This window comes from Diprion similis, chromosome 6 (assembly GCF_021155765.1).
Source record: "Diprion similis isolate iyDipSimi1 chromosome 6, iyDipSimi1.1, whole genome shotgun sequence".
Classification (NCBI taxonomy): Eukaryota; Metazoa; Arthropoda; class Insecta; order Hymenoptera; family Diprionidae; genus Diprion; species Diprion similis.
Window position 1 is genome coordinate 23,704,323 of NC_060110.1, and position 10,089 is coordinate 23,714,411.

General features: G+C 40.2%; 2 protein-coding genes across 2 annotated transcripts; one reads left to right on the plus strand and one right to left on the minus strand.

The window, feature by feature from the left end:
- Positions 1-498: 498 nt before the first annotated feature.
- Positions 499-9,445, plus strand: LOC124407458 (protein-L-isoaspartate(D-aspartate) O-methyltransferase-like). The gene is made up of 6 exons (XM_046883593.1): positions 499-865; positions 6,600-6,692; positions 6,892-7,031; positions 8,154-8,382; positions 8,592-8,677; positions 9,093-9,445. The coding sequence occupies exons 2-6, from the start codon at positions 6,638-6,640 to the stop codon at positions 9,279-9,281; spliced, it is 699 nt and encodes a 232-aa protein (XP_046739549.1). The 5' UTR covers positions 499-865; positions 6,600-6,637; the 3' UTR covers positions 9,282-9,445.
- On the minus strand, positions 1,062-5,020 carry LOC124407454 (facilitated trehalose transporter Tret1-like). The gene is made up of 4 exons (XM_046883583.1): positions 4,432-5,020; positions 3,016-3,583; positions 2,285-2,486; positions 1,062-2,137 (listed from the first exon to the last, which is right to left on the minus strand). Exons 1-4 carry the CDS (start codon positions 4,544-4,546, stop codon positions 1,496-1,498), a joined length of 1,527 nt encoding a protein of 508 aa, XP_046739539.1. The 5' UTR covers positions 4,547-5,020; the 3' UTR covers positions 1,062-1,495.
- Positions 9,446-10,089: the final 644 nt, after the last annotated feature.

Below are 10,089 nucleotides of genomic sequence, written 5' to 3' on the forward strand. Positions count from 1 at the left end.
AAAATAAATTAATAAAAAAAATACCGACATCTCTTAATTTTGGGAATAATTTTTCTGCCGTAAAATATTATTTATTTTCACCATCTGAACGCAAATAATCAATCTAATATTATATTTTGCAATTTTCATTCGCACTTGATCATAGTGGTGGTTTACACGCGAAAAACACAACAATTAGACACATGGGAGAGTGAGATAAACGTGCTTAGCGAATTGTAAACTAAAACATATTATATATTTTAATAGAACAATGAATATCCATAAGTTATAAATAAATACTTATAAATAAAATTTACAACAAAAATACTCTGTCCTAAGCTATATTCATATCTGTATAATATAGTAATTATTTTACATATTCATAATTTATGATACAACGTGTTCCTTAAGCTAACGATATGTTCAATACAATATCCGCTGTAATAGCAACAGCTGATAACTCAGGGTGAAATTGTTATTTACAAACTTTATTAATCGATCTTATTTGTTACGCAGCGTTGATATGTGTATTCAAAAATACCCGCGTCGTGTTCGAAAATGGCGTCGAAGAACACGACGTCACCGATTCGCCAACGGTGGCGCCTCACTCGCGGCTACATTGAGAATTGTTGACCTATAAAGCCTTCGCAATTGTTTGTACCCCAACAATTCTCATCCTTCTAAACTTTTACTTTTAATATTAATTTTTCTCTCAACTAAAATTCAAAAAATCATCACACGAGTCGATCATCCGAGAACAGAGGGTTCGAACAACGCAGACATACGCGTGTATTTTCGAAGTGGAACGACTCGATTAAACGACTTTTCACCTGCTGATAACTGACATCTAGCTGCTTGGCGCGAAGCCCGTGGCAGTTTTTCAAACGTAAGTTTAAACTGGGGCTCCGCATTTAAGTTAAAATTATGCTATTTCAAAAGCTCGCTAGCCTAACACCGAGGCCCGAAAATATTCCATAATTCTCATGTTTCCTGGTCCCTTAATAACGATTATCCTTTGTTTCAACTCAATGTTGAACCGAATTCCTTTGTTTCAACTGAATATTGAACTGAATTGCTTTGTTTCAACTGAATATTGAACTAAATTTGGAATTGTTTCTACTTCACAATATTCGCTTGGTAACAAAAGCTGACGTCGTTGTAGAATTTGAATACTCCTATATAACGTACAATTCGACATTCGATATTTGTGTAAAATTTTTCAAAAAATAACTAGTACTTATCACGTTAGAGTTTTCTCTCCTCATACACTACGTCACACATCCAAATAGCTAATGAAAATATATGCAATGTTTTTTTTTTTTTTTACTAGAAATCTACCGAGCTATTCTAAACTCTGGTTTACCGAATCTTTCTGCGAAATTTAACTTTTTCTGACGCTTATTTCAAAAGGCACGACTGCGAAATCGTAACAGCACAAAGCTGCCTAGACTTGATCACTCACCTACGTAAAAACGCGAAAACCACAATATCGCTCTATAAACAAATCTTTTATAAGCTATACCTGAGTTGGTGGGGTCGAACTTGCCCCCGTTTTATTTGAACTTTCGGTCGTGATGTATTTCGCACGGTCCTTGCGTTTCGAGTTTCCGTCAAGTTCTTGAAGAATTGAGTCGAGAGACCGGCCCTTGGTTTCCGGGACGAAAATCCACGTGAAGACGAAGGTGAGGGCGGTGAACCCGCCGAAGATAAAGAAGCACCCGTAAATACCGACGAGAGCAGAAATGGTCGGGAAAAATTTCAAAACCAGGAAGGCCAGTATCCATAAAAACTCCATGGAGACGGAATTGGCCAGCCCGGCAATCTCTGGGCTGAAGACTTCCGAGGCGATGACAAAAGGCACTGGACCCATGCCCAGGGAGTAGACTATAACGTAAGCCGACAACGCGGTGACGGGAATCCAGCAGAAGGCCGTTACCTCGTAGCCGTGGTTTTGGAGATAGGAAAAGAAGCCGAGGGTGCAGAGGCAGACGGACATACCGGCGCAAGATATCAGAATCAACAGTCTTCTTCCAGCACGTTCCATCAACGCGGTCGACATGTTCGAGCCAAATACTTGAATGGCTCCAACAATGATGGCGGCCGTGTCAGGGGACAACGAACTGCCTGCAGCCTTGAATATCGTCGCCGAGTAACTCACCTGAAATGACGATAAACAATCGTTATTACTCGTGTGCTTTGAATCCCACGCAGTATGAATGAATCGACGATGATGATGCTGAGGATGATGCGGACGTCGTTATATTTAGGAAGCCAGACGATGATGCCGACCCTTCAGGTTCCTTACTATGGCAAATATTCCGCAGAGTTGTTGCCCGCCAAGGAGGCCGAACGCGATCATCACACCCTTGATTGTTCGTCGGGTTTTGAACAAGTCCTTGAAGCCGACCTTCTGCTGTGACGCGATCGACTCCTTGGTCATTGAGGTCAGAAATACGAGCTCCTTGTCCACCACTTGTCGGTCGCCACCTCGAAGCCACAGCAAAGATCTGTCAACAAGCATAAATCTATTCGTGTAGCACGTTTGCCGTAAATCAACATTCCTTTGTTTACTAATGGCGACATGTGTCAATAGACCAATCAGAATACAAAGCGTACTATAAATAGAAGACAAAAATCTTCCTGCTCAATTTATCTCCTCGGCCTCTTATACTCTATCCATTCACCGAGACGTTGAGAACTCTGATTTATTACACTCACTACGCTCTGCTGTAATCTCCGATAAAAATGTCGGTCGGGAATACTTAGAACCGAGATTATTGTGTGGTCGGATGTAATTTGTCTTTCAATTAATCGAACCGATATGAAACAATACCCGCAAGTCTTGCTCGACAATCGAGACTTCGTACAACGACTCAAAAAAATTGGCCATTTTGAAACGAAACTATCGCAAGCGTCTCGAGACTTTTGATAATAACAAAAGCAAGTCACAATAAATATTGTCGAACAATTCTCCAGGTGAAATTAATCCTTGATCTTTTGAAAGCATGATGGAAAGTTTGAATCTACCCGACCTACCTTCCGGCCTCTGACATCCGGTCACAACGAACGAGGTACGTCGGCGATTCGGGCATGAATATAAACGCCCCGAGGTAAACCACGGGGATAACTGAGGCACAAATGGCGAACACACGGAAGGACAGGAGAGTCCCCAGAACGTATGTGAGGAGGATACCAAGGTTGATGAAGAAGACTAGCAGACTACCAAGCATCCCACGGATGTCGCTGCTCGCGATTTCCCCGACGTAGAGAGGAACCACCAAAATACTTCCGGCGCCACCGATTCCGGCGAAGAAACGAGCCACGAAGAGGTAGCTCTGATCCTGGGCGAATATCGTGACGAGCCAGCAAATTCCGTAGGGCATCGCTAGCAAGTAACCGGCAGTCTTACGCCCGAATTTTTCTGCCATCATGCCAAAGAGCGGAGTACCCAGAAGACCTCCAACGCAGAGGGAGCCTCCAAGCCACGAAGCACCCTCATCCGACATCGGCTCAATTCCAACCGGAGGATTTTCACTCTGGAGTTGGGGTGTCATAGGTGATGTCCAGCCCGCCATTGTTCCGTATGCGAAAGCGGCCAGGTTGACTGGAAGTTTGAAACAAAATTTCCTTCAGAAGAGAAAACGGTCGATTATTCATTTAGGGTAGGGAATCCGAGGGGTGACAGTGTCCTGGCAAAAGTCCTTTCAGTCCATTCTCAAGTCACGGGAAGTAGCTTAAAGTCATGCAAAGTTAGTATAGAGTATCAGTCGTAAGTCATTTGAAACCTTTTCTTAAATTCCGAAGTTTTTAGAAAACCTTGCAGCTTTGAGTCCAATGCCTTTTCCATTGATTCGGTATTGTGGACTCCTTGAGTAATTCGTACGTAAGAAGAGAAAGTTCATTAAGATGTCAACGATTGAAGAATGAAGCTATACTAATTAATATCATCATAGCTGATGTGTTTGTGTTCAAAGATCGACAGTCATGATACGTTATCCATTTCTAAAAACACAGAATTGGCATGAAGAATGAAAGGTATATGATGCAGGATATTCTAATTTGGACCATCTATTTTTTAGATGAACCATTTATTAATAATTCGGACTGAGATAATGGATTTTTTTTTTATCACGATCTATTCTATAAGTCTTCACGAACTTCAAGTCAAACTCAAAGTTAAACTGTAGATTGATTAAATAATTTCACCCCCATCCATCGCACGCGAATTTCAATGTGATACTTCGATAAACATTTTGAACACAAGTAAATTCATCAAAGGCACGAGTAACTCAAAAAACTAATTTTCAACCCTTGCAAGTTGAACTCCAAAGTTACATTTAATTCAATCATTTCGATGCACAAAATTTATATCTATATTTAAAAGCAATCAGTATATTATCCCAGAGTAAAAAAAATCCCTCTGAACGTTTATATTTGTTATTATATACACACTTGTCACAGCAGCGATGATTTGTTGATATTTTCCCGATTCCCGAACGGGGGTGCACTTTTCTTTATCCATGTCGGATGGTTGTGTTTCAACCAAATGTTCACAGCACGTGACCATAAGTGTTGTTAACGACAACGTGGTGGTACAAGCAGTCAGTCACAGCGGTCCTGACAGTGCAGCAGAAGCTGCAAACCTATCGTCTGACCGTAGCGAGATCTGCTCAACTGAATTTATAGTAAATCCGTAGCTTCGGAAACTGCAGGGAGGAGCTTGCGGCTGCTGTAAGAGCAGGAGAGCTTTATCTTGCCTGCCGTTGCTTATCTTCCTCCCTGACGCCAGTCCTCCAGTCCGAGAAACCGACACAGTTGCACCTTATAGCATTTAATTTCGCGATGCGGCAAAAGAGGCTGCCCTGCCGACGCCGCATCGCTGATTTTTAACATTTGCTCTGGCTACAGTCACTCAACGTTTTTCAAGGTCGTCTGAACCCCAAGAATTTTCCTCCACCCACCGAAGAATGTAATGTCTGAAAAAATTAAATCTCAGCAATTATTGCTTCTCCAAACTCGGTAGATATATCAGGACTCGGCTTACCCATGATTTCTCCATTAAAATCCATGACAATTCTCCTGCCCGTTGAGGCTTTGGGATGACGCTGGATTTTCGGTCCAAACATTCTGAAAAATCGTTCATCGTATAGTGGAAACAGAGACCTATAAGATTCTTTCATTTCTTTCATAACTCGTCAGTAGACCAGACACTCTTCACGTGCATCAACTAATCCATCAGTTTCTTCTTTCTCTCTTGATTTATGCATTACCCACGTAATTTCATATTTAAAGTGATCAACGTTCAAGTAAATGGTGGAAAAAAATTGTGCAAAGACGAGAAGACGAGACGAAAATAAATTGGAAGAATCATTGCTCGCATCTCTGTTGTACAGGTACAGTTTTATTATCAGCGAATAATGATGATAGTCGGATCGTATATATTACACGTCTCGAGATATAACAACTCCAGACTTAAACGACACACGATTAATTTACAGGACTCGTTGACAATTAGAGAATTGCAACGGTTCATAAATTTTGCCACGCGGTGCAAAAATACAGTTCCGTCGTGAGCTTTATGAAGCCTCGGTGTGTAAGATATTTCACCGTGAACTTGACGCCGACGTCAAATAACCCCCCTCCCCATCTCCCTCACAAGCTGCAATCATCTATTTTGTGCCAACAATCTAGTAATTTGCCCCCTATTTCTAACCAGAATATAACACCAGCCACGGTGGATGAACTCATCGCGTATCTAACGTCAAGTATTTTTTAATGTGGTCTATTTCAAACGGTACAAGAATAGTCCTCACACCTCGATTCAAGTCATTTAATCAAATAAAACGTCTAACGAGATAAAATCAAAAAACCAAATACGTCGTGCCGAGTTCATTTCAAATTATACAGTCAACTTTGAAATGCAATCCACTATTGAAAGAAGAAGATGAGAGAGAGAGAGACACACATCACACCATATTCAAGTACCCATATCACTTCATAGAAATTTAATCGAACCACAGAACATTCGAATGACTTTTGTCATGGCACTAAAAACGTCAGTTTTAATTGCCGTTACCTTCTCAGCGTATTTTGTATAAACCAGGCTACTCTGCCACCACGTTTATCACATTCGGGAAGCTCGGAACCAACCCTCAGCCCAAGTCCTTCCGGTTGTCTCCCTTTTCCCACTGACAGGTTCCTTCGGGAGAAGGACTGGGTCAAGCTAGCGAAGTGGGTCACGGTGGCTGTGGAATCTCTCACGACCTAGGGTCCTGCAGATTCCAGAACGCACCCAGAGGCACCCAGATAGAGTCGCGACCGTGAATCGACTGAACCCAACAAAACCTGGGAATCCAACGTACGAAATCAATACTACAGAGACCTTTGCTGACCGTACCTTGTACAGTGAGAAAGCTGACATTTAGCCGTGGATCAGACACTTGGAGACCTCCACGTGTCGCGCGGCTTTACATTCACAGTCACGGATCATTCTCCGAATGTTTGGACGTGCCTTTTTAAGATCGCGATGCACTCTTCGCCGCTGTTTCATTCGCTCGGATTACCGTTTTCTATCTTGTCAGTACCCTTGATTTTCTTGCATGTATTTTATTGCTGAATAGATACGCTGCTCCTCGAGATAGTGGAGGAATAGAAGAGAATGGCATGGCACTGCAACGGAGTAACGAACCAAGAGATGGTCGCTAAGCTGAAAAGTGAGTTAGTGAATTGAAGAAATGTCCACATCATTACACCGCGTACACCAATTTCCGACTTTATTATGCAATCCTCGACCATTTCAGACTATACATTAGTGTTATAACTAATCATAATATATACAGTATATATTAGGTACGCGTATTATTAGACGTAGGTATATGTATATCACGCGTAAATTGGGTAATTACGTTATAGGCGCCGGAATAATTGGATCGGACAAAGCAGAAGACGCTATGCTGGCAATTGACAGAGGGAAATACTGCCACGAGCCTGACCCTTACTTGGATAAGCCAAGAAAAATTGGCTACAATGTCACCATAAGTGCACCCCACATGGTAAATGTTTTACATAAATATTTTAGCATTGTAATGATCACGTATTTCTCGTTACACAGACATTCAAATTTCTTTTACAAAGCACAGAATGATTTGAAATGATTTTTAAATCACGAGAGAATGGCGGAAATTTTTTGAACACCTTATAGAGAAGAGCATTTTCGTTGCATTTTGCATCGGCTCTGACGTAAAAACTAGAGGGAATATTTAAGTCAATGATTATTGATTATCTATATTTCATGACACAGAAATCTTGAAAAATAAGATAAGATCGTGACAATGGTTTCGCATAACTGGCTATATTTTTATTTACATTCTTTATACATTTTGCACGATCCTATCTTACAAAATCAACATCTGACTTCAGTCTTCTCTCCACTGATTGTAAGTGTCACGCTTGTTGTGACGGAGAGTTGCGCATAGCCGATCGGTTGTATTTCTTTTTCAATTCCGAATCAACAATGTCTCACTTTTCCCAGAAACATCAATGTAACACCCGGCTGTTAAATTTCCTAAAACAAATCTGTGATAGTTATATCGCGGCAGGGCAACAGCTAGAATGTCAAAGATCGGCAAATGCAAATTGCAAGAGTTAATCGATTGATGGTGGTCGTCGTCGAACATGAAATGGGGGTATCTTCTTAACCCTATTATCTCTTCATACATAGCGTCTCTTGTATCTACATTGAGAATACAATTTGCTTGTAATTTATTGGTAATTTTCCATCTTATCAGTGTATTTAATTAGATACGCAATTATAAATTATGCTTGTACCATCGACTTAGTACGGAATTAACGATTTTTTTTGTTTGCCACGGAGATGTTGAGTTAAGTTTAAAAAATACAGACAATCAATAATTAGCGAAGCTGCAAAAATTTCCCGCGAAAAGCTCAACTTTGCACCTCTTAACGGCAGAAAATCTGAATTAGTTCCCTGAAACTTAATTAATTAATTCATACAAAAAAGACAAATTTAAATCGTTAAAGTTCTCTTTCGCTTCTGTGTCCTATTCATACTCAAATTCTGAATCTGACGTATTTAATTGGGGGAACAGAAGGAAACGTTACATGCGAATATAATAGCCACAATCTTCACGCTTGAAATTTGATTTTCGTCATAGCACGCTTACGCCCTGACGATGATGGCGGAACAATTGTCGCGGGAAGGCGCCCACGCCCTGGACGTAGGCAGCGGAAGTGGCTACCTTACCGCTTGCATGGCTCACATGATGGGGCCCGGAGGACTCGTCGTCGGCCTCGAGCACATCCCCGAGTTGGTGGAAAGCTCGAGGAAAAACGTTGAACTAGACAGGCCCGACTTAGTGCAGGATGGGCGAATCAAGTTTGTTGGTACTATCGAAAAAAAAGAAATAAATTTTTTCTAAATTCCAATCGTCTTTACCAATTCTGTCATTAAGATTCATACAATTTTTCGCATATTTTACACTTTTTTTTTTTTTAATATGTATTCGAGATTTTTATCTACATATCTAATTGTTACAAGTGTTTCTTTTTTTCTGCACACACACACACACACACACATCGTTTTAACCTTACAGTCGGGGATGGCAGACTCGGACATGAAGCGGACGGTCCTTACGATGCAATTCACGTTGGGGCCGCGGCTGATTCTCTGCCTGAAGCCGTGAGTTGACTTTCGCAAATTTCAATTTAATTATTTGACCTAGTCCAATGAATTGGGAAGAAAATAAAATTACAGAGATTCAAGTTTTGGGATTTCAATCCCCTGTGGAAGAAAAGGCGATTTCGTTCTTTATTCTTCACTTTAATCTCATATTTTTTTTTTCGGCACGCTTTCTTTTCGCTACAGGTGCGCAATTTGTTGATATAAAGATCTTATCACGACGCTGTGGCTTAATCAGTTTGATCTTCTCGTGTATACCTGTAATAAGCCAAACGCTGCTTGAAAACGGTTGTGTATGCATATAATTATGTGTATGGATAGGATTAAATTCGCACATCTACTGTAGCGAAATGAATGAGTTTGAGTGTTGAGTTTGAAATAATTACGCATATCAGATATCTTTCACTCGCCGCAGTTAGTAAGTCAGTTGGCGCCCGGCGGTCGTCTTCTATGCCCCGTTGTCGCAATCCAAGGATTTCAACGGTACCAGGACTTCCTTCAAGTCGACAAAAATCCCGACGGATCTATAACGACGAAAAAATTAATGCAGGTCATGTACGTTCCGTTGACCGACGCTAAGGCTCAGCTAGCTAATTTAAACTGAATTATAGGAGAAAAAATTTAACAGCATCATTTCTGTCGAGTCCTCAAAATTTCACAAGATTCCTAAAATGCTCTCCAGCCAAATGCAATAATTGGTGATATATTTCTTATAAGTTGCAATTCGCGTGTATTGCATTCTTCACATGGATTACACGCGGGATCGCGCAAAGTGAAAATTCAATGACAAAGTATGAATTTTGGAAATCGGAGTTGGCAAAGAGAGATACAGAATAGAAAGAGATTCAAAGACATTGTCGGAATACATGCAAGGATCTGATTATTATTACTGTTATTATTATCACCTCTTTTTTAACTGAATTAGTTTCTAAACTTGAACAGCTTCATTGCAATTTAAATTCTGTAATTCCTGGTGTTGAAAGCTGATTAGTGTAATCATTATTTTCGTAATTAATAATTTAATTTCTTCATTTTACTCTCTACAAACTACCGTGTCTGGATTGTAATGGAAATTGGATATGCATACACGAATAGGCCACGCGTTGGTAAAATTTTAATTTAGAAGTAGCTGAATATATTATACGTTATATATATACATAATTAGATAAGAAATAATTTATTACTGTTTCATTATATGCATAAAAAATAAAATATACATTTATACATATATATTTTCCCTTGAAAACATGGTCTCAGATTTACTGTATGTCAATAGTAGCATGTCAACGCTGATTTGTGCGGATCATTTATCGTTCTCCCATTATAGCAGTGAGTTTGAACTTCACATTCTCGTATGTAACTTCATTATTTGAATGGATTTCATATCCTTATTCACGTGGCCGTGGTGCACA

Bases quoted from the DNA above. Each gene is read 5' to 3' on its own strand.
- LOC124407458 (XM_046883593.1), top strand. From the start codon at position 6,638: ATGGCATGGCACTGCAACGGAGTAACGAACCAAGAGATGGTCGCTAAG. The intron at 6,693-6,891 runs GTGAGTTAGTGA...ATTACGTTATAG, and splicing joins GATGGTCGCTAAGCTGAAAA to GCGCCGGAATAATTGGATCG. The intron at 8,678-9,092 runs GTGAGTTGACTT...CACTCGCCGCAG, and splicing joins CTGATTCTCTGCCTGAAGCC to TTAGTAAGTCAGTTGGCGCC.
- LOC124407454 (XM_046883583.1), bottom strand. From the start codon at position 4,546: ATGGTCACGTGCTGTGAACATTTGGTTGAAACACAACCATCCGACATG. The intron at 3,584-4,431 runs GTGTGTATATAA...TCAAACTTCCAG, and splicing joins AATCATCGCTGCTGTGACAA to TCAACCTGGCCGCTTTCGCA. The intron at 2,138-2,284 runs GTAAGGAACCTG...TCGTCATTTCAG, and splicing joins TCTGCGGAATATTTGCCATA to GTGAGTTACTCGGCGACGAT.